The sequence below is a fragment of the Cylas formicarius genome, unplaced genomic scaffold (genome assembly GCF_029955315.1).
Source record: "Cylas formicarius isolate icCylForm1 unplaced genomic scaffold, icCylForm1.1 PGA_scaffold_6__28_contigs__length_40554024, whole genome shotgun sequence".
NCBI classification, from domain to species: domain Eukaryota; kingdom Metazoa; phylum Arthropoda; class Insecta; order Coleoptera; family Brentidae; genus Cylas; species Cylas formicarius.
Genome location: NW_026844347.1, coordinates 3,340,131 through 3,368,087, shown reverse-complemented (window position 1 = coordinate 3,368,087; position 27,957 = coordinate 3,340,131). Strand labels below are relative to the sequence as shown.

At 34.7% G+C, this 27,957-nt stretch overlaps 3 protein-coding genes across 7 annotated transcripts in view; 2 read left to right on the top strand and 1 right to left on the bottom strand.

The window, feature by feature from the left end:
• LOC132702954 (uncharacterized) overlaps positions 1 to 14,948 on the top strand; it is a 35,718-nt gene extending 20,770 nt beyond the window's left edge. For both annotated transcript variants that reach the window (XM_060671878.1, XM_060671876.1), the window contains exon 4: positions 2,541 to 14,948. In XM_060671878.1, the coding sequence (XP_060527861.1) occupies positions 2,541 to 2,950 (410 nt within the window). In that variant the 3' untranslated portion in view covers positions 2,951 to 14,948. The remainder of the gene's footprint in view (positions 1 to 2,540) is intronic.
• A 2,846-nt stretch (positions 14,949 to 17,794) lies between these two features.
• Positions 17,795 to 24,092, bottom strand: LOC132703726 (serine/threonine-protein kinase PITSLRE). 2 transcript variants are annotated; one of them, XM_060673160.1, is made up of 10 exons: positions 23,769 to 24,092; positions 23,527 to 23,703; positions 23,187 to 23,474; positions 22,872 to 23,128; positions 21,925 to 22,315; positions 21,072 to 21,249; positions 20,450 to 21,010; positions 18,965 to 19,078; positions 18,536 to 18,874; positions 17,795 to 17,932 (listed from the first exon to the last, which is right to left on the bottom strand). In XM_060673160.1, exons 1-10 carry the CDS (start codon positions 23,864 to 23,866, stop codon positions 17,843 to 17,845), a joined length of 2,493 nt encoding a protein of 830 aa, XP_060529143.1. In that variant the 5' UTR covers positions 23,867 to 24,092; the 3' UTR covers positions 17,795 to 17,842. The 2 variants fall into 2 exon arrangements, with proteins under 2 accessions (XP_060529143.1, XP_060529144.1); XM_060673161.1 differs by having other exon boundaries at positions 21,072 to 21,246; positions 23,769 to 24,091.
• A 460-nt stretch (positions 24,093 to 24,552) lies between these two features.
• On the top strand, positions 24,553 to 27,731 carry LOC132703361 (peroxisomal membrane protein PEX14). 3 transcript variants are annotated; one of them, XM_060672576.1, is made up of 6 exons: positions 24,553 to 24,807; positions 24,904 to 25,203; positions 25,552 to 25,778; positions 25,837 to 26,043; positions 27,160 to 27,201; positions 27,260 to 27,731. In XM_060672576.1, exons 1-5 carry the CDS (start codon positions 24,751 to 24,753, stop codon positions 27,179 to 27,181), a joined length of 813 nt encoding a protein of 270 aa, XP_060528559.1. In that variant the 5' UTR covers positions 24,553 to 24,750; the 3' UTR covers positions 27,182 to 27,201; positions 27,260 to 27,731. The 3 variants fall into 3 exon arrangements, with proteins under 3 accessions (XP_060528559.1, XP_060528558.1, XP_060528560.1); XM_060672575.1 differs by lacking the exon at positions 27,160 to 27,201 and having other exon boundaries at positions 27,260 to 27,575; XM_060672577.1 differs by lacking the exons at positions 27,160 to 27,201; positions 27,260 to 27,731 and adding an exon at positions 27,038 to 27,075.
• Positions 27,732 to 27,957: the final 226 nt, after the last annotated feature.

Here is a 27,957-nt window from a genome sequence, read left to right as displayed (position 1 = left end):
AGAATAATAATTTCTTGAAAAGCATTTTATGGACTGATGAAAGTTCGTTCACCACAAGAAATGGTTGTAATATACAAAATACGCGATATTGGTCTTTAAATAATCCTATACAAATACAGGACATAAAAACCCAGGGGTACCAATCAATTAATGTATGTTGTGGTGTCACAGGTGGGCATATTTTACTACAATATATAGAAGATTTATCCCAAAATATATCAGGGCAAGACGGTGTCCCTCCTCACAATGTTGTGCAAGTTTCTTAATATGGAGTATCCCAGGGGTTGGATAGGGAACGGCGAAACTATGGATTGGCCAGCCAACAGCCCCGACTTAACTTTAATGGATTTTTTCTTTTGGGGACACATAAAAAATCAAGTGCACAGAACTTTGTTGTAATAATATCGTATAACTTCGGCAATGGATTTCAGACTCAATCATTCAGTTAAGAGACAATCCGGAAACGTTACTACATGCAAGACATCATACAATTAAAGTGTATGAGAAATGTGTTCAGGAAAATGGTGGTCACATGTGGTCAGAAAATTTTTACTTTAGTGTGTCTTGTCATTTTTAGTTTTTGTTGTTCTACTTTAATTTGTAAATAATGATGGTTGTCAATCACGGCATTCTTTGAAATTATATAAAAATTTCCTATTTTTGTCGATTTGTCAAATACGAGTGGATTAAAATATAAAGTATTTTATTAAACACATATATAATATACAGGGTATTCCATTTAAAAAAATATGATAACCCTAGATTTTGTTTTTTTGTTTACCTTGATATCTCTAAAAACAAAAAAGTTACAGTCAATTAAAATGTTATCAAGTTAAATTGAATGCACGGTACCTAATTTCCCAGGTCGTTAATATCTTGCAAATATCTCTTTAAATCACTCTGCGTGATTACTGACAATGTGGTACTACCCGATTCGACGCGGAGGAATGCTCGATACCTTTTCTTCCCAGTCGATCTCTCCTGCTTTATTAATAACAATTTTCGTTCGTGCAAATTAATTAAGCATACATATTATACATCACATATTTACTAATAATATTGAAACTAGAATATATATATTGCGACATATACAGTGCAAGATTCTAAAATATAAACATACGTATATTAGAACGAATTTATTTTTATTAATTTTAAAATTCCAATTTCCATACGTTTTAAATTGTGAAATAGTTTTGATCTCATAACTAAAGTAAAAATATACCTGTATTATGGTAAATAGTGGCGGACAATGTCTCAAATCTGTAACTAAATTACAAAGAAAATAAACAAAGTTCTCGTCAGTCAAGATTTCCAAAAAACTATTTTTTTCTTGCTTTAGAAAACAAACATTTTGTATATCAAAAACAAATTGCAAAATATTGCCTAATATTCTTGTATAACATATTTGAAATCCAAATATTACCAATACGTTATGCGAAAAATACCATAGACCAAAATAGCTTTCTAGTTTTCTGTTATTCCCCCATGACCAAAAGTTCTACTTGATAATCCAATTTAAATTAACTATCTAACTTTAGCAACTTTAGTGGAATAGGACAAAATTCCCATTAAAGATGTTCAGCCAAATCTCAAACATCATAGTTTTGGTTAGTTCCACGCTTTATTTCAGGATAGTGGTGCTATCCAGGGTTTTGAAAGCCAACGTCGATTATGAATTTTTAATCTTCCTTTCCAGGACGTTGACCTTTTTAGTAGTTCTAATATGTAATTTCTGCATTAGAGCGCGCCTATTTCAACATTAAGTTCAGATTTATTTTTGCACATTTCAAATTATTTGGATTTAATTTTGCCACTCATCGAGAGATGCCAGTACAATTTCAATTTGCGATATGTAGGTCACGTCTATACAGGGTATCTCTCAAGGTTTTGAATTAAAAATTAACTTTCATGCAATTTGTAGCCATCTCGCACCAGTCTGGTACGTTCCCTTCATATCGTAGGCGTTTTTTCTAATGGTACCCCCGGAATATCCTATTGCAATATCGGGCAAAGGGAACGCTTCGTCATATGCAACAAATTAACTACCACCTTTTAGTTATCTTCGGTCCTATCTAGATTAATTCAAATTTTTGACTGTTTGAAGCCTGAGGTCTCAGAGCGCAGGCACAGTATTGGAATGTTTCCAAATTGCCTTTGTGCAGACCCTTATGCGAAGGAACTTTATACTTATTAGTAGTGGAAGTCCTGGTTTAGAACCTTAAACGAAGGATCTGGCTTCATGTCAGGCCCAACTCACCAACCCTTTTTCACAAGATCAGCTAGACTTTCTAGGAAGTTTTCAGCTCGCCTAGGAAAATATTCAACAGTATTTAAGACACGATTGAATTAAAAACATAATCACAATCAAATATTAAAACACAAAAATTATTTGTTTTGAAAACAGTAGACACACATTCGTGTTAAAAATTAAATTAACACTCTTGGATCTTCTTTCGCTTGCAAAAACAGATGACAAATAAAAATGCTGTACTTGAAATGTACCGTATTAGATCTATGTCAATACGGTCCGGGTATTTCAGACGTTGAAGGTGGCGGCCGAGGCGCCCTCTCCGAGCACGAGTCCTCCGAAAGCGAGACGGAGAACACCGTGATGGAGGACGAGGCCGTCACCTCCGAAAAGTTCCTGCTGCTCATCGACCAGCTAAGCGTCGACCAGAAACGCCACCTGTCCATCAAGGATATCGGCATCATCCTCGAGCGGCTAAGCTCGAAGATCCTGGACGTGGAGCGTCTGGACCGCGAATCCGAATCGGACGACTGCTACAACTGGACGATCAAAGCGACGATCCGGGGCGCGGACATGCGCGAACTGGGCGTCATCTACAACGGCAACTACTACGCGATCTCCGAGCACCCGGGCTACCGGGAGGAGAACGAGGGCGTACTCGAGGAGGCCGAAGAAGAAGAAGAAGAGGAGGACCGGCTGTGAACCTGTGTCTACTGCCAATCATTGCGCACAATCCGACGACGAGCGGACTATAGAAACCAAACACACTCACACATACACGCGGTGCGAAATCACATATCGGATGTGGGACGAACGAACGCTGGGCCGGTTTTAAGCGACGTTCACCGCGCGCCTGGACTCATTTCTATCTGCTTTGTACTTTTTATAAATTACTTACATGTCGGATGTCGCTCTCGCGGGTAAGTCTACTCGTCCGGATTTCCGTCGGAGGCCGCACGACGAACCAGTGTTCTGCGCCAGTTGAACGACGAGCAAGTAGTGACAGGTACCATTCGCCGAGCGCCTCGCTAAATCGCGAATAATCATTGTACAGGTCCGTCTCTTAAAAATAGCGGGGCACTCTATTCTTCTTAAAGAAAATCCGCGTCAAATTCCGGCGCGCTAGCTTAGAAAATTTCGATATGAATAACGTAATGACTGATCAGTTTGCTCTTGATAATCAAGCGGAGTTTCCACGTGCATGTTTTACCGGTGTCGATGTGTCGTCAGTTTATTGAGGCTATTGGTGCCATAGTTACTGGCTCTAGTAGCCATTACCACAGATCTGCTTATTTTTTTACTGGCATAACCATCACAATGACGTTTGGTGCGATTCCAAAGCCACCAAAGTCCACTTGCAAGTAACTTGCGATAGTTTTTTTGCCAAGTATTTAAATTGTTTTAAAATTGATCACCTGATTGCCTCAAGTGATTCTAGCGAATGCGTTTGCCCGAAAATGTGTACACGCACTTTAGAAAAATATCGTCTCGGCAATAATCTGTTGCGGTTGAGACATGGTTGAGTTAAAAAACAAATTCAGTGACAAATTCAGCGGAGCTGCTATCTGAATTGACAATGGAAGAACCACAGCAGTTAAAACATTTTTTACTTATAACTGAGGAGGAGATTTTTTTGCTCAATTTGATGAAAAACGAAATATTGAAAAAAAAAGATACCAAAATGCGAGAAACCAACACTTCGCTTTTTAGCAGCAGTGAATTACTTAAAATAACACACACCTGTACTAGAAATTTTAAATATATTTTCATTGTCATAAACAAAAGTAATATAATAATAATAAAATATAGTGAGATAATCCATCTACCAGCAATAATTTTGCATTAAGAATGAAACACATTCAGTAGCTAGTTTCATATTCCTCGTCTCTTTTTCTCTTACCAAATTTCAAAAAAAATTACAATTTGCTTCCAATATTTTGAAATTTGCTTAGATTAGCCGTGTACAAATTTAACAAGTCAGCAACTACTTGGCTTGAGAGTAATTTTCCATCAAAATTTGTCTAGCGGTGCTGTAACTCGTGAGTTGTAAAGGCAAATTTTCATACACGTGAACACGAGGCTTTAACCACTAGCGGCGTCAAAAACAGGTAGACACATTGAGCAAAAAGTGTAGATCTTACAATACCTTTAGTAAATCTTATCACAACACCCCAACAAAAAATTATACTTGGCCCCTTGACTTTTAAATGTTCTTCTGAAATTTCAAAGACTTGGAAAGGTATTGAGGATTACATATGACCCAAAATCGAAAATAATCTTGCTACTCAAATACTGCTGCGTTCACTATCCAATGAGTTAAACTTCTTGGCATAGTTTAAGAGAGTTTGGGGTAAGAAGTTTTTTCTTTAAAATGTAAGCAATAACCGAGGCAATAAGTAAAAGAGCAAAAAAGGTTATTATCTCTTTTTAGTGCCTAAAAAAGCCGAGTTATTAAAAAACCTTGGAAAGTAAAAAAAATATTTGAAGTGAGGTACGATTTTTTCAAAGAAATGTGTTAAACAAGGCATACTTATGAGCAGATTTGAAAAATAAAGTTAAAAGAAAAGAATTAGGGTGTTGTTTGCATCTGAATAAAGACAAATTTCTCCAGACAACTTCCTCGGTACTTTCATACTTTCGCTACTGTACATGCTAGGATTAGAAATGAAGACGCGGTTGAAAAGAGCATTGTCAAAACAAGTTTTATTATTTTATAACAAATGCTATTCGCGAGTTTCCAAGAATTTAGATATTGACTATAATATCGCTTTTAAGTAAGAAATGTTGAATTTTTTACGTGCAACAGACATGTAATACAGAACCGACCAGCTGAGTGGCGCCACATGCATTCGGCAGCTCCGCTTAAAGCCGTAATTTCTAAACGGCCCGTGTCACAAGAAATCGACCAAAGCAATTGAAATGTTTCAAATTAGATAACGGTACATTCGGAGTAAATTTTAAAAGTAAACTGGTCGTCAACAAAATTTTAAATATTTTTCGAGTTCTACCCATAGTTTTACAATTCTTTGAAGGTTCAGATTTTACGGACTGTTTTATTTTCTTCTATAATTTGTAAAAACGATCTACAAATGAAATTGAAGAAACCATTCTCAAGGTTTGAGATACCGTTTACTTTGATATTGTGCTTAAAATTGGTTTCGAAATTAGGGGCGACTGACAACGGCGAGTAGGGCGGGGATGGCAGTAGGCGGCTGCCGTGCGATATCCGGGCTCAGTCAACACACGATTCTAGTCGATTTAAGGTTAATTATTTTTAAGACATTATTAGCAAAGTTCATAGACACGAAAACTATTTATAAACAAAGTTGTTTAGATAATTACAAATATTTATAATTGGGTTACGATTGTACATTGCTCAATTACCCTTGTTTTGATGAACAACGTGTATTTCACATTATTAATGAGTATAATACGAGCGAATCCGTTGTGATACGATCGCCAGTATCGAGGGTGATCGTCGTTACAATTACTAAGTATATAAATATAGCTAATTTTTTCATGAGAATGGAAAGGACTGTGTAGGTCTATATTAGATAACATTAAAAAAAAAAACAAATTGCGGGAGCTGGGGGGCGGGGGGTAGGAAGGAGCGGAAAGAGGCCACTCGCCGCCCGTTTTTGTGAAATTTTGTGTGGGCTTTTCAAGGCCGAGACCAAACTCGCGCTCCTGCAGTAGGACCGCGTGCCACATGGAGTAATTCTACTATCGACTAAAGTCAATATGTCAAATAGCGAGGTGGTATCGATTAAGCTTAGATTTTAAAAAGGTTGGGTTATACCACGAAGAAAAATTTATAGAATAGCAGAATTGAAGAAAAATAGAGATGAAAAATCTTATAAAGCATAGTCCACAACTTCAGAGTTTTGAGAGCGACCCTAATCGACCTATATAGATAATTAAATTTCCTTCAGTTAGTTTTTACGCTCTATTAAATCAAAAATTAATGTTTGGTTCATTTTGATGAGTGGATATTAATGGGAAAGGATTTTTAGCAATATTGACTTCAAAATTTGATAAATTGACATTGTTTGAAGTAATTTTCAAATGTTGTAGCTAAAATTTCTAAAAATGAATAACCAAAAAAGACGAAAACAACTTCATGAATTCATTCAATGAAACGTAAAATGTTTAATAACTATAGTAAATTTCATTAAATTTTAAAGGTACATTATTAATGTTTATCTATTAAAAACGAAGAAGCTGTAGATCCGAGTTTGTAAGAACCTTTATCTCTATTTCTAATTCTATGTCTAACACCCTATGGGCTGCAATATTCGCCACTTGCACCGGTTTTCATTTTAAACATTTTCTCAAAAAAATACCTTTTGTGACGTAATTACGCTTCATATCGGTACCCGAAGTAAGTATAGTGAGGATGTCAATCAATATGGTCAGTGGTTTTTTATCTAAGTTCAAGAAAGTAGGTACAATAAAGCAAAATTAACAAAAATAAATTAATGGAACGCATTGCGAAGTTGCTAAATGAAAATGATAACTGTTAACAGTATTTTAAATTATGCAGCATAATTCAATTGCGAGTTTATTGGCCGTGCTCGTTGATGGTAGTTTTATGTAATAATAATAGTATTCTGTAAATTTTCATAGAAGGTATAACGAGTTCTCATGCAAAATATGACATTTGATAAGCAGAAGTAACCAAAATTTTAATACAAACTGACCTATTTAAAATTCAAGCTTAAACAACGTGCCAACGACCCTCCGTTTTCTAAGCGGTATTTACTTTGCAAATCTTCTCGAGTTGGGAAAAAAATAGAATTTGACGTCACGTGGACCAATCGCATGGCGTCGGATGACACTATCGATGTTATTATCGATAATAGAATGATATAATGGAATCTACGTGACACGCAGTCCTGCATTGGGAATTTGTCGCCCCCGCCCACCCCGGATCCTAACCGTTCGAACAACACTGCCAACTACGACAAGAATCGTCGGCGATGTGATGGAGCATTTTCTCGGAGAAAAAGAAACTCGCGTAAGTACTGCGGTGTAGGAAAGCAAGCGAAAAAATGTTTCCTAAAAAATTTACTCTTTGCGGTTAATGACGGAACATTCGAATTCGATTAAGGTGCTGCCTCACCATTAACATCACAGGCCATAAAAATGCCACTTCTTAAAAATTGAAACAAATTAACACTGATTTTGTTATCTACATAATAAATACGGTGTTTGTAATTTTTAGTAATAAAAAATGTAGCTCGGGGCATCGAATTTGCGACACCTCAAATGTTATTTTGTTCAAAAAATACGGCTTTAATGCCACAAAATGTGAGACACCCGGAATGTATGCAAAAAATGTTATGTCAAATATACAAATGTTTTTATTTGTAGATGCTTCATATCGCTGCTCTTTAAGGTAAATGCAAAGGGTGACACAAAGTCTGAGTTTGGATCAATTTAGTTAGATCAGTTAGGTCAGAAAAATGGCAATATAACGCCATTATTGTTTCTATTATGAAACAGCTATTTATCAAGATCCAGTCATTGCTACACTATGCGTTTGGATATTTAGGGTTTCATTTATTTTCACAGTTTAATTGTTAAGTTGCCCCTCCAAAATATATTCATTGCGTTTTTGGCACATAATTTTAAAAAATGATAACGTTTACTTCAAGAGTCATTTAAATATATATTCGACCTAAATATCACATTAAAAGGCTTCGTTAGATTATCTTTTTACCTTCATGTCTTACTGGAAACAAAGCAAAGAACATAATGAAATAAGATGCGTGTATGCGCTATGAGAGAAAATGGCGACAGATTTCCCCAATAGATATTGCACCGTTATGTCTCATTTACCTTCAACTTTTGAATTCCTAATCTTGTACAGTTATTTACCAGCAAATTCAAAAACGTGCAAAAAAATCGTCAGCTAAAATCATGGAGTTTTGACTATTTTTTAATAGTGAGACAAATATCTATTTTTTGTTAAATTCGTCTTGACGATTAGGGGTGCAGGACAAAATTAAATTTTCGCACACAATTCTTTCCTAAAACTGACAACCCGTTTATCTGTCAAAGTAATAATAATATTTTTTTTAGATTTTAGTTTATATCTTCAGGTAAATATAGAGTGTTTAAACAAAAAACCAGTTTTATGTTCAATATTTGTCACATTGTGTGCGAATTCCTGTCAATACTATCACGTGTCTGTCAGCATTTTGTTGGCTTGGTCGATATTAGTCCATATTTCTCTGGTAATGTTTTCTACATCACCCAAGGAGGCTTATGATCGCTAAGCTACTTGATAGCGTAAATGTTCTATGGTTTGGCCTGCGTGGAGACCAGTCGAATGTTTTAATATTCCCCTCATTTAAATATTTTGTACTATTCTTACAGTATGCGACAAAACTTATTCTTATTTCATTTAGTAACTGTGATGAAGACATGAAGACTGGTTTTTCTTAAAACTCTCTGTACATGCTTAAAACTTAAATTTCAATTAAATTGTGTTTCATAAGATTATTTTTGAACATGCTACACAACTTTGAAGTTGAACCAAATTTAATGTCGCCTTAATTTTGATGCGTTTACAATAAGAACCTTCAAATTGTTATTGTACGTAAGTTTGTTTTATATTGGAGTCGTTCTTTGCCCTGTTTTGGTAGCCGTACTTTGGAATCTATCTGTTTAGCAATTTGATTATGTCTTTGTACTTAAATCAGAAACCGTTTTTAACGAATCTATTTTCGAGGGGGCCGGAAAAATTTTGCATTTAATAATTCGCCTTTTCACTTCCATACCGCGTTCTGGCTCGCACCGCCCTCCAGAACGAGTGATTACGAGGATTACCAATTCTCTTCGCTCTGATTTAAAGAGATTTCAATAAACGGGGCGATTATGTCGTCATTAAAAATCCTCCGGCACATCGCCGACGAGAATCGTCTATCTCCGTGCAAGAGATAGTGAGCGAGGGGGCGGTGGTCCCACGCGCACTTTTATTCCGGCCGGGACCGCCGCCGAGCGACGTAGAGTGCGCGGTCACTGACCCGCAGACACACTGCCCCAATTGCGCCGCCGGGGAGTGCGGGGCGAGACGGGGTCTCGTTCACCCTCCCCCCTTTTACGCAATATCACTTCGTTTTCCTAGGTCTTTGCTCGCCGCGTGCCATGGCTGGCGGCGGGAGAAATGGGTTTGTTGCTGGCGCGCGGTGCGGGGTGAATTTTTTTAAATGGGTCGGCGGGGAGGGGCTTCGCTCCTCCCTTTGATTTGCGACGTTATCGATCCCGTTTCGTTACGTTACCTGTAGTAGTAAGAGAGGGTCGGAAGGGGATAAGGGGTTTGTTTGATGTTTATCGAAACGCGTACCAGTGTGTTATTACGTCGTTGGCGTTCGCGTTATTAGTTAGAGATTTCATCGACATCTGATTACTTTCGTGGTCGTTTACCCGACAGCATGGTGAAAATGCCATTGTGCCATTTGGAATTTTAAGTTTAATCGGTGTAATTAGCGCCGGTTCCGTGTCAGGTGGCGATTTGGCCGCCCTATACCTAAGAGCTCTAAATTGCTTTCTAGTACTCATCCATAATTTGAAGAAGAAGTTTAGTTTAGGACATCACCTCGTATACATTCCTGTGAAATTGGAACCCCACAATTTAATGCGAGATAAAAACCTGAATCTGAACTAAAATAGTCAGGCACCACCACAAAAATTTGAATTTTGGTCTTTCTTGGTCGAACTTAATTATTTCATGTACATTTCTTAAAAAATACGATTCTAATATTTCTTCTAAAGAGACTCCCTCCTTCTTCGCCTTCATGTAGATTTAATCTAATGAATTCGAAGCAAAACAAACACTACATGAATAACGTCATTGCCAAATGTACTCGATGATTCTTTTTGTGCAAGAGCACCCAGGGAGGAAAATTATTAATTAACAATCTGAATTTTTTTATGAATTGTTTAAGATATATTAGTTACAATATTTGCACAGAAATTGTGATAGTATTGCCCCGATGATGCGATTCATAGTTATTCGCAATGCAGTGGCGTTCCCATCGCAAGAGAGTTAGGGACGTTAAAATGATTTAAAAAATCTTAATTGCAAGCTAAACAAATTAAATCGGAAAAGGTTGTTTTTGTTTTTTTTTTTCAACGCGAGTCCATATTAAAAATTAACAATGATGTTTCAAAAACTACGACCTTTTTTCTTATTGTAAGTCGCTTAGAGTAACGGTAAGAGTAATAAGATTAAATTGTCCAATTCCCAGGCGCCATCTTGTGCGATCGTGTACTTCTTCTTTGTGGAGATTTCTTGCATTGCCTGTCTTCCTTATGGCCAGGTTCCAGCTCTGTTTCGGTCATCCTCTCGCGTCCTCACTCCAGCGGCTAACGAGTCCGAACCATATTAGTTGTTTTCGTTCTACGTCCTCTGTTATTTTCCCCTGAATGACCATTTGATCCTTTATTACCTCGTTTCTAATCCTGTCTCCCTAATTTTCCAAGTTTCTGTACCGCACAACAGGCTGCTCTTGATCGACCCTTCATATATATTGAATTTCCGTTCCGTTCAGGCATGCTGTAGCTCGTTTCTCTTATGTTATTCTGGGTTGAATCTCTTGTTCGTCGGATCCGGATTGGTCAAAGATCTCATGCAAGCATTGATACGAGTCTCATGGAGATTTTTGTTCCTCGGTGGCTACTTCCAGTGGCTATGCTTGAGCGCCGATGCACAAATATTTCGTCTTTCTTATGTTCACTGTCAGTCCCCATTTTCTGTATTCTAATTATTTATTCTTCTTCTTATTATTATTATGATTATTATTAAATTTAAATTAATTAATTGGCGCGCCCCTTATAGAATAATTAACATAATTGTATGACAATTGCAGCGTCTTTTAATTATTAAAGTCATTATTTCAATTTAGAATTTCCTAATCGATTAAAACGAGGTAACTGAAAAAAATGTTGAATTATTATTACGAAATTTTAGGCATAGTACGATTCTTGATAAACGTTTAGTATGAATTCTTGGATCATTTTTTCTACTCATTTTTAACTTTTTCAAAAGTTACCTTAATTTTTTGGTGCCTGGTTTACTTTTAGACTAAGTTTCAGATGGATCATCCCCATTTATCTTATTTCTGAACGACAACGTCAGGAAGATGTGGTCAAATTTGTGAACCACAACTGTGATCCACATACGACAAATTCGAACAAGGCGAACAATAATAATTAAGCATTTTCCATTCTAATTAGTACCCAAAACTAACCAATGGATTCATTAGAATACGCTACACTTTTCATAAATTGCTGATTATTCTCTGAGCAACTCACCAAAATATAAATAATTTAGCTTCAATGTTTTTAAAAAAGAGTTTTGCAAATATTTTAATTTTCTCGAAAGTCTTTGCTCTAAGCGAATTTAAATTTTCTCCATTTTCGTGAAAAGCTTTCGAAAAATTAATTATTGTTAAAAAATATCACCTAATTGTTTAGGTTTTAGAAACTTTTTACATCATTTTCATACCGTCTAAGTGTGTTTATTCGATCCGTTCTCGATACGATTCACTGCCGACTATCTAATTCGTCTAATAAAAATAATTAAAATACCCTAAAGAGAATCTTGGAAGCTTAATCTTTCCTAACGAAAACTAAGGAATGAAATATATCCGCAAATCTCCCTCTCATTTTAAAATTATGTTCATAAGTATCTTTAATAGGTAATCCGTAAGAACAGTTAACCGCGTGAACCTGTACAACATTGAAAGGTCCTATAAGGATTCAGGCAATATATATATATATATATATATATATATATATATATATATATATATATATATATATATATATATATATATATATATATATAGTCGATCTCGTATTTATGTTAAAAACCAAAAAATTTTCAAAATTATATTTCCATTTTCAAAGCACTTCATTTGCCAACAAGGCATTATTTTTTAAGTTAGTTACGCCACTAAATTAACAATCAAGAACAGAAACACTCAAAATTGCACAAAGAAATCATTGCAGTTACGAACGTAAACGTTAAAAAACGTAATAGTATAGTGGTATTCGCGTTTAATTTTTATTAGTGTGGTTATTGCTTTAGCGAATCGCAAAATTATTCAGTTTTACTATAATTTGTCCCGTATTCGAACAATACTGCGAAAAGAATGGTGCAATGGCATGGCGTCACTGTCGCACTGGCCGATTATTTTGGCATCGCTTCAAAACATAAAACAATACCGTCTCGTCTCGGTTTTATATAGCTAGAGTTCTACAACTCCCATAAATCGATTTAACAACATTACGGGTTCAAATGCCTTGATTAAATCCTTTCCAAAGTAATGCAGGAAAAATAAGTAGGTCTTCTCGCTTCGTACGGAGACTTTTCTTCGGCATAAAACTTTGCAAGTATCGTCGAGGATACCTCGATGCGAATTTGTTTACCATCGCCAGCCTAGGTAGCGAATGCGGGCATTGTGAATAACATTATAGCCTATTCTATGCGTTTGAGTTCGGTTTGGTTTATCTAGTAAATTAATGTTATGTATAGTGTATCAATTTATTGTATCGTTTTTTAACATTTAATGCCGAACATCCGTATGAATCATGGATAAAAGACATTTTATAGTGTTACTTAACTTGAGTTCCGTGCGTAAAACGAATTACTATATAAACAAGTACAAAACTTCGGTTTTTAACGTTTTTGTTCAGAGCTTCGCTGGTTTACCTCAGAAGGAGTTACTAAAGGACGCCACTGAAGTAATTTTGTTTTTTAAGTGCGGGCTAAGGCATTCGCATTAAGGATTCTGAATTTTAAAGCCCAAAAAATTGAACTCTATTTGTAACTATTGCAATTGGCCAACAGAGAATTGCCATTTCCGAAAGTAATATGTGTCACTTATTTACATGACATTACCTGCTGACATGCTTACACAATCATACAATTACGAAATATTGATGTTGATGATTAGCGATATCTCAACATTTAGAACGCATGCAATCATTGGACAACTAATGGCAGATGGATTTTTGAAAATAAGTAAATAGAATCACCTGTTCATAAGCACTAATCTCGCACACGCTTACAAAAAACGTATGTGGTAAAATGTGCCAAAAAACGGGAATAAAAATGTGCCAATAGGAACATTAAGAACTATTTTTCGACTTTGTCCGGTTATTACTGCAAATTCGCTACAATTTTAGTATACGGTTTTCGTTATAATAAACCGTATTCGCGTAAATTAAAAAAGGTGAAATTAAAACAACAAAATGTTTCTAAGAATATCAATTCTACAAAAAGGCAGACAAGTCTTGCCCTTTAGATTTTTTTAAAAATTAGTTTCTTTGAATAAATTAAATTGAAACTTCATACGCACCTATACCACTGACAGCTTTTTTCCTATTTCTTAAATTCCTTTGAACAATAATTTGTATGCAAAATTGTATCTGATCTATGAGAAAATAAGTGTGATGCAGTTGTTGTTAGCAAATTTATTTATATGTTTATGTATTATTACTTACGTACAGGCCGATATACATATTGAATAAACAACAACTCCAAAGCAATAGCAAAACGCATTAGTAGTAAATTATTGAACTTTTCGTCACCCTGAGTTCATTATATCAGATACATATTTTTTCCCAATGCAATTATTTTCCTTACTTTTTCGGACAATATAATACATTGTTCAATTGCAAGAGACGTAGGGTTGTTGACCATTACATTGTACAAATAGATGTTTGTGCCGTGACCATTGTAATTATGAAAGTTATTTGCAAATCACATTCGTAATGTTTCAGTTTGCGTGAAATAATCACAACTTAATAGAACTCTATTCCAAGCACCATAATTCTCTTAAATGTTAACAAATATGAACAATAAATGGTATATTTTATTTTTCGGGGAAGTTTCTACACTTCATGACCGCACCTATTTGCGTATGTCCTATAACCAAACCTAGATATTTTGCTAAAGAAACCTTAGTGCTGGCTTCTTTATTTACGTATTTCTAAATGGCAGAAATCTGTACCTCGTTAAGGGTGCTCCGCAGTTCATAGCAACTTTTTATAGTAGAAGTATTTTTGAAATTACTTTCAGTTTTGAGTTTTGTATCTAGGTCGCCAAACATTCAGTCTAGCATAGACAGTAACGTAACCCCTAACTGCTTTATGACGCGAGTGTTTTTCAATTGGAGATAGTCTGGTTTTTGTTTTCGACTTCAGTGAGCGTCCTATGGTAACGCGAAAGCCAGTGTCCGAGATATAACGTCAATCACAATGATGGCAGAAAAACAGAACGAAAAATTTTCCTAAACGTGGCCGTAAGCGTCACAAGCAATTTCTGTATAGTTTTGTAAACTTTTCTCTTGAATGTACACGTTTCCGTTTTATATAAATCGAATTAATGGGCGATCAAAGTGTTTTTTTTCTTTCCGAATACGCGTGACGTCCGTGTATCGTAAACTTTTCAGATCGGCGCATTGCCGAATGTAAATTTTCGATCGCCCGCTGAAATTGTGTATATGAACTGCAATATATAATGCTGTATAAATTTTTCAAAACAGACCCTAAACCCCACACCCCGCCATCCGAGTAAAAAGAAACTAACAGTTTTTAATTTATATAATTCGATGGAGTTAAATGGATTCACGCAGCGGTTTCAATTTCGAACCGACCTTTTTCATTTCGATAGGTTTTGTTAACTGTTAAGACAAAATAAAGATTATTTATTACAATCAGTGTTTTATTTTTCTATGTAGCCGTGTATTTTAAATTTTACGCAATATTCGGCCAGTATATTCTAAAAATACTTGTCTTTTGAATGAAATATTTGAAAGGTGTAACATAATAGACACTTAAATAATGCATCATCAAAGCTAGTATTATAATGTGACCGAGTAAAGGTCGTTCAACCACACATACTAATTGTTAAATACGAGCACACCGTGAATAAATTAAGGCAGTAGTTATTAAAAAGATTATTCAATTAATATATTTAAGCTTTGCCTAAAGTTCCTTTTCACCTCGCCCACCCTTTATCTGCAGGATTGCGTTAGCAGGAGGTACGGCAGGAATATTTAATTAAATGCGTGGGTCACAAAAAGCTGGATCCTCACGTTGTTGCCAAATTGTTTCAACTCCCTAAATCGGTCTCATGTTCCGCAGTAGATATTATATAGGGTGTTTCAAAAAATACGCCGACGCTCCTCTTGAAATTCAACACCTAAATAAAGAAAAAAAACATATCAATGTAGCTCCGGAAATGTTTAATTTTCAATATTCGGAGTTTTCAATATTTTCAAAAAAGCGGAAATCCTTATGTCGTAGCGCAATAAAAATACGTTTCGTCAATTTTCCTGATTTTTATTTACATACCACAAGCGTTGTGGAATTGACCCGTCAAATTACAATAAAACACAATGAAATTTATATTTATTTATTTACATTATGTGGTACCCCGCCGTTGTGTCATTCTGAGAACTCAATGGAGTCGATATCTTTATTGAGATTCCCCGAATCGTATTTGCCTATGCCTTGCAGGTGAATTGGACATCACAATCGCATAATAATTTATTATAAAATACATATTATTATTAAATAATGATAGATAACACTCTACAAATGCACAATGTTATTTAAAACATTTTGATCGAATTTCACTTGTCAATTATGAAGACAGACAACATACAAAAACAACACAAAAGTCATATCCAAAGAAAATAATATGGCAGAAAAGTCAGTGACAAATTGGTTAAAAATTACAGGCCAATCAGTTTGATAAGTAACATTGTGTTGAGGGTTTTTGAAGGCTACCTGGCAAGTAGGGTGCAACGAACAAGAATTCGAGATGTAATAAGCGAACTTGAAACTATAGTAATTATACATATAGGCATACAACAGGGCACAGTACTGGGACCGACACTCTTCAATCTGTATATTAAGGGACTAACATTGTTAAATATAAAGGGGAGAGTTTTTAGCAATGATATCTGGGATGGGGCGAGAGCCCAGGCAACCGGCGAACTTCAACAGGGTAAATGAATGGTTAGACTGCAACAGACTCTCTCTGAATGTAGAGAAAACTAACTATATGGCTTTTTCAAAAACTATTGTTGATCGTCCTTCTTTTAAAAGTATACGTGTTGAAAATTTAAATGAACAAATTTTGAAAGCAAAAACTGTAAAATACTTGGGTATTTATATTGATACAAATTTGAAGTGGGTGAATCACATTAACTTCTTAACAAAAAAGCTAATGTATTTAATATTCAAATTTTATTCACTAAGGCAATGTCTAACTGAGCAACTTCTGTTGATACTATACTCGCTCCGCTCGTGTCAAATAAACTCGTGAGTCAAATGCGGTTTACCGCACTGGTTGCATGAGATCCTATAAAATCTTTGGTTGTAACTAAACCTGTACGTTTTCTTATGGCCTAAATAATAATAAATAAATCAGACAACAAATATGTTTTCAAAAATAATATGTGACAGCTTCTATGACCAAAGTTGAGGTATTTAAGTTATTTTTTTTTAATACAATATAGACCTATATGTTTCACGTGTTTTCGATAATGTCCTGTGAACATTGTTTCCAGCGAGTCGAATGAGCAGAGCTCAGGCCTGATCCGGAGCCGTCAACGTTCCAGGAAGTCGGACGTAGGCGGAAATCGAACGAGAAGGCATCTGGAATATTATACCGCTATCGCGAGCAGGTGCTGCGGTCTATAAAAGCGGGAAGCGGCCCGTCAGTCAGTCGAAAGTCGAAAAGAGAAGGCGGAGTGCGCAAATGTAAATAACCGACGACCATAAATAGAGTGGTTATATAAATTAGTAGTGTTTACGTTGCAACAGTTTTACGCTAAAGGCCTCTGCGTTTAAGAACCGGAACCAAACGTAACATTATGCAAGGTGACCAACGTCAACTCCCGCACCCCCGCCTCGATAACTCATGTAAAAAATAAAACCTAATACATATTTTTTTAAATTTATTAAAAAAAAACTTCTCTTTGAGTATAACAAAACTTTTCTTATGTCTAATGATTTTTTAATTTAGTTATTGTTCAAAAGTATTCTTATTTTGATCATGTATTGCTTTTGGAGCTACATCACTTTTTAAAAGTGATTTGTAAAATTACAACGTAATTCCCGTTGCACCTTATAATCATGGCTAATTTCAAAGTGCTCACATGAAGTTAACTTTGTTCGCTACTCTAAAAGTTGTTTATAATTGAAAACACTCTCTCTTCCTCTGTATTAGTAACGGGTAGGCAGAGTGCATACTTAACCATCAAAGATTTGTTTTTAAACCCCAGTTGCTTTTTTGTACAATTATCAAAAACTTCAAGCCATCGGACACGGGGTTGAATTTCTGAATAAGGTGGAATTGCAGCGTTGGCAATGTTTATAAATTTTCTGGGAGATAAATTGATTAACATTCTAGTTTCAGTACTCGCAATTTGTTGCTATATCCGCTTTTTAAAGCAACTGTATATAGTTAATATTGAGTTTCTTCGTAGAATGTTGACGGTGCAAATAAAATCATTTATAATTTTCAAGACTTTTAATACATGAACTTGAAATTATATCACAACTTATTCAAAATTTTAAACTAAATCCTGCCCCGCCTCTCCTAATATCGACACCCATCCCCAAACGAAAGCCGTAACCATCATCGTCTTCTCCGCCCTACCAAGGAAAAAATTAAATAAATAAACACAAATATCAAACATAAAACAGACAGCGATAATCATGTAAACTGTTCACTAAAAATTTTATATAAAATGTTAATAACACTCAATAAATTTACCCATCTCTTATAGGTTTTGCACAAACATCATTATAAAATGTATAGCCCCCTAATTTTCTTTTTACCCCATTCATTTAACAAATAACAAACCCGTACACATCTAAAATTTAATTTAAAACAATACTTAAAATATTTATCCAGAATGTAAGAAAGAAGGGTTGTTAGCTATAGCCTCAGTTTCGCTTTAAGAGGTATTCTGTCTCATTTAACAGATGTTCATCATTTCAAATTCTATCTTCTGAAAAACTAGAGGCCAACATACCATACTTCATTTGAATATATTTATATTATCAGTTTACAGGGATATCTCGAGTGCTTCAAAAGTACTCTGCAATTTTAAAGGAAGAAAGCAAGGTGGAAAATGAAGAAAGAGAAATTATAAACTTTTTTTAACTAAAGAATTGAACTTCGTGCGTAACATCCTATCAATTTTTTTATGAACAGTTTGGGCGCCTATACTAAATACCAGATGGCATACATACCAATCTCTTATACTCCCCGCCACCTGACGGTGGTTTGGGACTGGCAGCCAGTGCTCTCTTGTGGCCGAGCTCCGATTTGGCAGGCCATGTCGGGAACATAGCCGGATCGATCGGCAGAGGCGGTTCGTTAAAGTATGTATGTTTCATGGCTTCCTCGACGGTGACCCGCTGCGCAGGGTCATATGTGAGGAATTTGACAAGCATACCAAGACCCACTTCACTTAGGGTGTTAAACTTCGCCCTTAGATTGGAAACCGGGTATTCATTAAATTTCATTTTCTTGACAGCGGGCAGCTCTTTAAAGCCAGGCCAAATTTTTTCGCTAGGCGTGCCAAGATCCTAAAAAAAAACACACACACACACACACACATGCACAAAACAATATAATAAATAGCTAGTAAGAATTTTTTTGAAAACGTGCAACCTTACTTTGAAAATGCGATTTAGCTGGTCAACTTCAGACTTTCCTGGAAAGAGGGCGTTCATTAGCAACAATTCGGCAAATATGCATCCGACTGACCACATGTCTATTGGTGTGGAATACTGCAAAGAACAAAAAAGGCACACATTTCATCAACATGTAATAAGTTTACCATAGGAAGAAATTTCAAAATAACGCAATTTTTCATCGTTTTCAAATTGACATTTATTGGTATCAGAAATTAAAAAGGTGGACAAATGACCCACAAACGCGTAAAAAACTGGGGTTACCTTTTTATTTATGGAACGCACTATACATCTTTCATATTTGGATTCTGTCATTAACTCTAATATGTTGCATAACTGTAAATTTTGCAAAAAAACTTAGCAAGGCCATTTGACGAATGTTGTGCAATTTACTTTACCAATGTGGTGCAGTTACTTTTTGATGAAACATTGTGATTTTTTACAAAAATATCACTGAAAGTACGACTTAACTTTTAATGTCAATACAATTGGTTATGTTTATGCAGAGTGTCGGAAATAAGAGTGAGCAATCAGAACCTCTTAAAATATGATATCCATATTTTTTGTGTCTCTAACACTAAATACTCTCATTTATATTAACAAAGTTCCAACTTTGCAGATATTAAGATTTTTACTTAGTCCTACACTCTAAAAACTACCTACCATTACTGTTTTGGATGGAATCAGCCAATAACTTGCAAGCTAAATTAAATTTGGAATGATAAATTATGAAGTATTTTTACATATTCTTTGATCTATTATTACCTGTTATTAAAAAATAGCAGATGTAATATTGTGAAGATTACCCAAATAGTTAAAAGAAATCCAAGTTTTAACTGTTTCAATAATTTTGCAGTGACCATAAGACACGGGATTATTTTTTGACTAAATGAGTTTGTTGCTGATTTGTCCTATATATGTACAGTGTGCTGGGACTTTGGCAGCAGGGATATATCGACTACTAGTAAAAAGAGAAATAATTTTTGGTGAAACAAAACTAAACAAAAGATACTGGGACCATCGTCTTTCGGAGTTTAATTTAACTCACATAGCCCAGTAGCCCTGAAAGAAACTAAGCTTGTCGGCTCGGAAAAATGTAGGGATAATTTGTATTGCTTAATTTTTAAAATTCAAAGTATTCGGCCTTTCATTTATCAGAACAAACATGAATTTTGTTTAAAAAAGAACTATTTGTTAATACGTAAAAATGTTACTCGCGATTTCCACTTTGTCTCAACCCCTTGCTTTTGATTCTATGATATTTACTAATAAGAGAGATATCCCTTTATTGATAAGTTCTTATGCTTCTCTTGTACTCGCTGCACATCAAATATAAACATAAGACCCTGCTAATTAATAAGCAAAAATTTTTCATTAAAATACCCAGAAATGCAAAAAGGTCAATAATCAGGGCCAACATTCTTAAAATAAATGAAAATCCTTCACTTGGTACAGGAAAATCTCTACCTCTTTAATTCCGAGAAGCAATTCTGGCGCTCGGTACCACAACGTAACGACGATCGGCGTATAGGGCTTCAAGGGAGACCCGTACTCACGTGCCAAACCAAAATCCCCCACCTTGAGGACACCTTTATGTGAGAGCAACAGGTTTGAAGTTTTCAAATCTCTGTGCAAAATCCAATTATCGTGCAGGTGGTCGACCGCCTGCAGCAGCTGCTTCAGGAGGCACTTGACCTCGCCAGGCATGAAGCTCTGCTTCTTGTGTCGCATCGTCTCCATTAGTGATTTGAGATCATGTTCTACATAATCCATCACAATGAATATCTTGTCCATGTTGCTGCCAACCACAATCTCTCGTACAGTCACTATGTTGGCATGCTGGCACTTCAGTAAGGTATTGATCTCTCTTAGGGAAGTGATCGGGAAGCCTTCTTTTTCCTTTTCCATTTTTAGCCGCTTTAAGGCGACGATTTCATTGGTACGTTTGTCCCGCGCACGGTATACAACACCATAGGTACCTTCTTCTATTCTATTCAAACACTGAAACTCCTCGACAGAGCGACAACCCTATAATAATGATCAACTCTCACATCTCTTTACTATGAAATAAAAATTGAAAAATGTTTACCTGAACTGCCGGATAATAGGGTGGCAAATCGTCATCAATGATAGGTTTTTTTTCTTCACCATTTTTCTCCTCTTTCTCATCCTTGTCTTTGTCCTTCAGCATTTCATCGTCTTCCTCTTTGCTTCTTACTGATTCTGAACGAGATCGATCAGAGCTATGGCTTCTACTTCTACTCCTGCTAGAAAAGACGCCAATTCCAAGGTAAATGTCTAAGATCATGATGAAAGCTCAAAATTAACATTTGAATTTCAAAATTTTATTTGGTTTATTTGAATTTCACTAAAGCAACATCGACAATTTGACAGATTTTAAAAATGGAATTTAGTAGAAGTAGTAGAAGAATTAATACGCGTTTAGAGTATTTTGTTTGTTTGTTCATAAACATTCCTTCAGATATAAAGTATATATAATAATACCATCTTACAATGCCACTGATCCAAAATTCAAAGCAAATGTTTTGAGTTGCTTGTCAAAATAAATACAAATTTAAATTCATTAAATTTAATTAATTTAATTTTAAAATAAAATTTACAATCAATAATTTAACAAAATTTAACAATCAAAATTTTAGGATACAAAAAAATCTGAAGACAAGTTACTGTAAAGTCAATCTTTGAAGGCACAAATTCAGAAAACAACTTTAATTTATCCACCAACATATAAACATATAGTTTCAATTGGTCCATAAGCAGCTCTGAGTACCCTAGGTAATAAAGACAACACACAGCCTTTAATCTTATTTATATTCGAAGTTGTATGGTGATTTCTAATCATTGACTTTTTATGGCGTAATAGCAATTACATATTAACAAATAAATTGTCATACTGATATAGGACAAAACAAAAAATTCACCTGCTTCTGCTTTTACTAAGGCTGCGGCTCCTAGACTTAGTTTTGGAGCGAGAATTTCTTTCAGAATCCACACTTTCATCACCAGAATAACTTCTACTTCTACTCTTGCTTCTGCTTCTGCTCCTACTCTTACTCCTATCAGATACACTCCTGCTTCGACTCCTGTCGCTAATTACATCTTCTCCTTCGCTTAAGCTCTTCTCTGAAACATCGTTGATGTCAGAAGGCGCTTCGTCAGATGCGTCTGACACCATAACAATCTGGACATCATCACTTCTCACACGCTTGGAAGGCGAATCCTCTTCTTCATTTTTGCGCTTAGAGACTTTCTCCAAATGTCTTCTTTCGCGTTCTACGCGAGATCTTTCCTTTAGCCTGGCCATTTCCCTCTCTGTAAAAAAAAAAGGAAATGCGGAAGGTAAATGAGCAGGTTTGAATTAAAAATCTACAAAAAATAAGAAACCATATTCTGAGTTGAAATTCGTTAATCCTGCTTCAAATAAGAAATAATTAATCAGAGGTTATGAATTACAATTGAATGAAAAAGGTTTAAATTATCAAAATTAAGAATGTTACCTCTACTGTTCTGAATTTTGAAATCATTTGCACAATTCAGAATGTTTTATAATAATTTATTTATAATATATTAAATATACTAATATCATGATCAACTGTTATTATTTCTATTATATTTTTATATATATTACTTAAAATTTTATGAATGAATTTGTTATAAAATACAGAATTTCCAAATTTTCAAAACTTTCCTATATTTCTTGTAGTTGTCCAAAAGTTGTAAAAGAACAGATTTTAATGATAATTTATATTTGAAATTATACATCTGCTCTGATTAAGGAATAAGATTGACACCTACCAATATAGTTGACCTCAATTAATTTGCTAAATATATGATATAAAATACTCAAAACTGAAAACTTGCTTTTTACCTGCTTCCAACAGTTTTTCACGTCTCTGCTCCTGCTCTTGCTTCTCTTCTTCTGTTAGCTGTTTCTCTCCTTCTTTATCTTTTCTGTTTTTCCTCTCCTCGGTAGTAATATTAATTATCTCTTTAACATAACTACCAGCCTCTCCCTCAAGAGGATCTTCATGATTCTCATGATGCAAACGATATTTCCTATCTTTGCGACTTCTTTTCCCATGCTTATGAGCTGAATCATCTCCTTTTGTTCTTTTCTCAATTAGCCTGCACAAAACAAGATAAAAGATTTTAGATAAACCAGATTATGATGGATGTATCTCACCTTTCTCGAAGGTCAGCCAAAGCTTTGCTTGCTCGATCTCTGTTTTCTTCATCATGTTTTTCCCGCTTGTGCTTCTCTTGATCTTTTCCATGACCTCTTACGTCTTTCACTATTTTTTCTTGTTTTCTAGATTCAATGTGGCGATTTCGCGCCTCCTCCGCCTTCCTTTCTCTAAAAGCCCTTTCTGTTAAATACTGGGCATCAGTGTACCCCATTTGCTCCCGATAATATCTATCTCTTTCTTTTTGATAGTGCTCTCTTTCTTTAAGAGATCTTGAGGATTTATCTCTGCAAACATGCCTACCTAAAGATGAGTCTCTGTAATCTGACGCTTTATTACCTATGATGTTTTTCCCGATGAGAGTGCCTCTCTTCCCTATGGCGTTCTGATCTATCTGACCTCTTGTGGCGGGTTTTTTCATGTTCACGCCTTTTAGTCTTCCGGTTAGAAACTTTCGCTTGGGGAGGTTTTATGTCTAATGCATCAACGTTCTCTGGATCATCATCGTCTTCATTGCTAAATAATAATTACCAACATCAAAATATAAATATAGTCTTAGCATAAATCATTTGAAAATTTACTTTTGGTGTTCCATCCCTTCAGATTCCTCTTTGTTTTCCACGGGGCTTTGTAATTCACCGTCTTCACTTTGATCGTCCGTCGAATCGTTTCCGGACATTATATAAAAACGAAAAATAAAAACGATATTTTTATAGGAAACGGTATTTGAAGCATCGGCAATGAGAAAATTAAAAACTGTAAATGTAGAAAATATACAGAACAGCAGTGGTTTCCGATGAGTATTATTACGAAATTTATAATCTTAAATCGGAAAACACAATCCCAATATCCATTAAACACAAATATACTGCTGTTCGCTGGAAACGCCAATTACTGGGTTTTACCATGGGCAGAGAATATGATTTAAGTGGCTGCGCAAATGAGTAAAATACATTTCAGTCCATATCTTTAACCAAAAGGGAAAATATATAGTGGAAACCACAGCCCTCTATATTTTTTTTAATACTCTTAACACGTTTCACAAAAGCCGCATACAACAAACTTACTGACGATCTGGCAGCGGCCATGTTGGTTGTTGAATGACGCAAAGTCACAAGATAAAATTTTAAATGTCATAGATGTGCACGTTGAATGGACCTTCTGAAAATTATTTTCATAGCTGTTCCATCAGTTCCTGTTTTATCAGCATATCTCTAGTAACTTTATACGTTTAACACGTCTACACACTCACGGTATGTCGATCGATTCCATTTGACACAGTGTGGACACAGCTTAACGAGGACAGTCATATCAATTATCCAATGCACTACCAAACTAGTTTTGGTATTCTGTGATTATATTATTCTTTTGAGTGAAGTAGAGAAAACCGTGATCGTAGTGTACTAAGATCAGTTGTGATCATTGTGTTCTATTACAAATTTAAGTTTCGTTAAATTTTGGTATGGTTTCATTTGTATGCTAAAACCATTTCAATGAACGGCTTGGATGAACTTTGGCTTATAGAATTTTCATCTATTATAGAACTTTTGGAATAATATACACATGGCTTCAACTGAAGTTTCTGTTGAAACCAAAGCAAATTCTGATAGAAATGATTTGGTAAGTAATGTTTTGAACTATTAAGCTTTTCTCAACATTGTAATATGACTATTCAAATTTACACTTGAAGATGCAAAGTAAAAATTATTCCTTTAGGTGGATACTGCAATCAAATTTTTGCAAAACCCCAAAGTTATTAATAGCCCACTGTCTCAAAAACAACAATTTTTACAACGAAGAGGTTTAACTGAAGAGGAGATAAGAATAGCATGTGAGAAATCAGGCGCTTATGAACATCATGATAAGCAACAAGATTTTCAAGTAATTTCTACACAGCCTTATAATGCACCTGCTAATATTTATAGTCAAGTAACAATATTACATAAAATAAAGGAAATTGCCCACAACATAGCAATATTTAGCGTTGTTGCTTATGTCATACATAAACTTTATGAGGTAAGTAAAACTGTATTACTTATATTGTTTTTTCACTTAAAATTTTTATCAAGCTTTTGTTTATAAGACATTGGAAAGAGGTACTAATTTTGTTTAATCATGTGAAATTATGCCAGCTTATGCTGCCACGTTGTTAGCTACTTGTCTCATGTTTGGTTAGTTTTATTTAATTTTCATTTAAAAATAAGTAATATCAAAATCAAAACCCCCTTTCATTCAACATCTTGTTTCCTGCCTCACAATTCTAATCATGGCACATGCACAAATAGGAATCAAATGCTAAATTACAAATGACTAGTTGCAAAAATTATCATTTATCCAGGTGACCTATTTGAATTTTCTTTATAGATGTACATAGCACCATTTTTATTTGGCAAGAAGAAAAAAGACTTAGATGATAAGTTGGAAACTTTTGAAAATAATATGAGGAGTTCAATAAGTGAAATTAGAAACGATATATGTGATGTGAAAGCTGAAATTGATAAGATCAATTCTAGTCCAGATAATGAAGTAGCAAGACAACTGAAAGACTTCAAATCTGAGTTATCCACTGTTAAAGGATTGTTGCTGACCAGGTAAAATTGTCAATTTTTTTTATTTTACTTCATTCAGAGTTTTTAATTTAAATTGCAGAAAACAATTTCCCTCTGTAAATGCTCCAGTAGTTCCCCCTTCGATACCGGCGTGGCAAATGTCAAGTGTGCAAGACAGCGAACATGATAATGAGCCTGATGTAGATCATGAAGAAAGTAAGGAAGAGCTAATGGAAGTAGGTTCAGGATCAGGATCTTCTGAGCCAGAGCATTTTATGAAAACGAGTGAATCCAGCCTAGAAATAATGTAATCCTATTTACAGTATTACCTAGATAAAAAGTCGTGGTTGCAAAACAGATTTTATTTAGTTTTTTTTTATTGGGAAATTATTTATCACATCATAATCAGTCAGGCCTGTTGCTTCCCAAGTGAAAAAAAATTGTTTGGCATGCATTAATTATAATTATTTATTAATTTGTAATTAATAAGTCATTAACATCGAAAATAATTTGTTTACATCCATTTATATAAATGCTAATCAAATGTCTTAAAATATATGTTTTTATTTTTATCTTTCGGTTAGTTTGGTTGCAATCAAGAAGAAATTACTGAAAAAGTCTGTACATTGTTATAGAAAAAATCTCTAAATGTTTTTAAAATACCTCAAAATACCCGTAATTTTTCAAACTTTCTTAAAATTTTCCCAAATTATTAGTGTTGGAACCTAATTCTGTTGATGATTTTAACACAATTTTATAGAAACTTGCATTAAGTGCTTTTGATTTTTAAGATAATCAAGTAAAACTGTTTAAATTTACATCAATGGTTATAATTGCCTGTGTTTGTAAAAATAAGGCCAATGCAGGTTACTCAATTATTACCATAGGCACATATTCCTTTTCTGGGGCAGGGCACCTAAACAGTTCTAAAGCAAAATGTTAATATACTAAAAAATAGCAGGTACCCCGTTTGACATTTCCACTCTTCAAATGTATAATTTATATTTTTATACTGAAACTGAAATAAGTAACTAGACATAACAAATATTTTTTGTCTTACCTTGACATATCCTCTTTGCAGAAACATTGCTTTTTAAAAAAAGTAATTTACAATTTTTCATGTACTTTTTCTAGTGTGCTCCCCAGTCCTCGAAATTTCCCCGCCCCTTTCCCTAACACTAGAAAATCCTGGAGATGCCGCAAAATTCCCCAAAATACCTCAACACTTTCTTGAAATTATCCTGAACTTCATCATCGCTGTATGCTATGATTGCAATATACTTTAAGTCACTTTTTTCAAGTTGCCATGAGGATATAGCATAAATGTCTAAACTTTTTCTACAATACCTTGAATTGCCTTGAAACATTGTCCTTGTACGCTAAAATACCCCTTGGTTATATGTTATATATTACTTTTTTTCAGTTGCCATGAGGATATAGCATAAACTGTACACAAATTTCTAATGTAATAGCCATACAACTCATTGAATTTTCTCTATATACTGATTTATATAATTTTTCAGATACTCTTCCAAAGATTGCGACTCCGAATCCTATCACAGCAAAAAAAGTGGAAGAGATGAAACAGAGAAGGACTAAGTAGCAAATAGTTATTATTACAATGTTGTTGCGCTAGCAAGGAGCATGTTTTATTTTGTTGTAATTTTATGATGTGATATTTTGTATATTGACAATGTTTACAGTAAAACATTTTTGGTTACTAGACAATGTCTTTTATAAATGACAGAAATTACAAGTGGTAACTTCAATATGGCAGTTACAATAATTTGAGTCTTAGAGTCAAGAGATGTTTTCGGATATATTTCCCACGCTTTGAACTTTGACGTTTGTCAATTGTGACAATCATGTCAGTGAGTGTATTCGTGTTGTTTTGCGAAAATGTACCCAAAAACTAATGGTGGTAGAAAAAGTATAGTATGCAACACGTTCAGTAAACTTTTTGAGTCACTCATTCATTAAACACTCGCTCCGCTCGTGTCAAACTCACGAGTCAAATGCCGTTTACCGCACTTGTTGCATAATATACTATTAAACTTCAACAATACCACAGCAAAGAATGTATATTTTACATTCTTTGCTGTGGTATTGTTGAACTTTAATCAAATTGTCAAGAGAACTTATTTAGAATTAAAAGAACATTGAAAAAAAAAAGACACCCTTGTAATATGTACGCAACATTAAAAACAATTCTCGAAGCTTT

What these genes read in the sequence shown, in the direction of transcription:
- LOC132703726 (XM_060673160.1), bottom strand. Translation starts at nt 23,866, where the DNA reads ATGTCCGGAAACGATTCGACGGACGATCAAAGTGAAGACGGTGAATTA. An exon ending in CTTAGTAAAAGCAGAAGCAG is followed by an intron (nt 21,250 to 21,924) that starts GTGAATTTTTTG and finishes CGTCTTTTCTAG; the next exon opens with CAGGAGTAGAAGTAGAAGCC. An exon ending in GCGGGGAGTATAAGAGATTG is followed by an intron (nt 17,933 to 18,535) that starts GTATGTATGCCA and finishes TTTCCTTGGTAG; the next exon opens with GGCGGAGAAGACGATGATGG.
- LOC132703361 (XM_060672575.1), top strand. Translation starts at nt 24,751, where the DNA reads ATGGCTTCAACTGAAGTTTCTGTTGAAACCAAAGCAAATTCTGATAGA. An exon ending in ATTCTGATAGAAATGATTTG is followed by an intron (nt 24,808 to 24,903) that starts GTAAGTAATGTT and finishes TTATTCCTTTAG; the next exon opens with GTGGATACTGCAATCAAATT. An exon ending in TCATACATAAACTTTATGAG is followed by an intron (nt 25,204 to 25,551) that starts GTAAGTAAAACT and finishes TTTTCTTTATAG; the next exon opens with ATGTACATAGCACCATTTTT.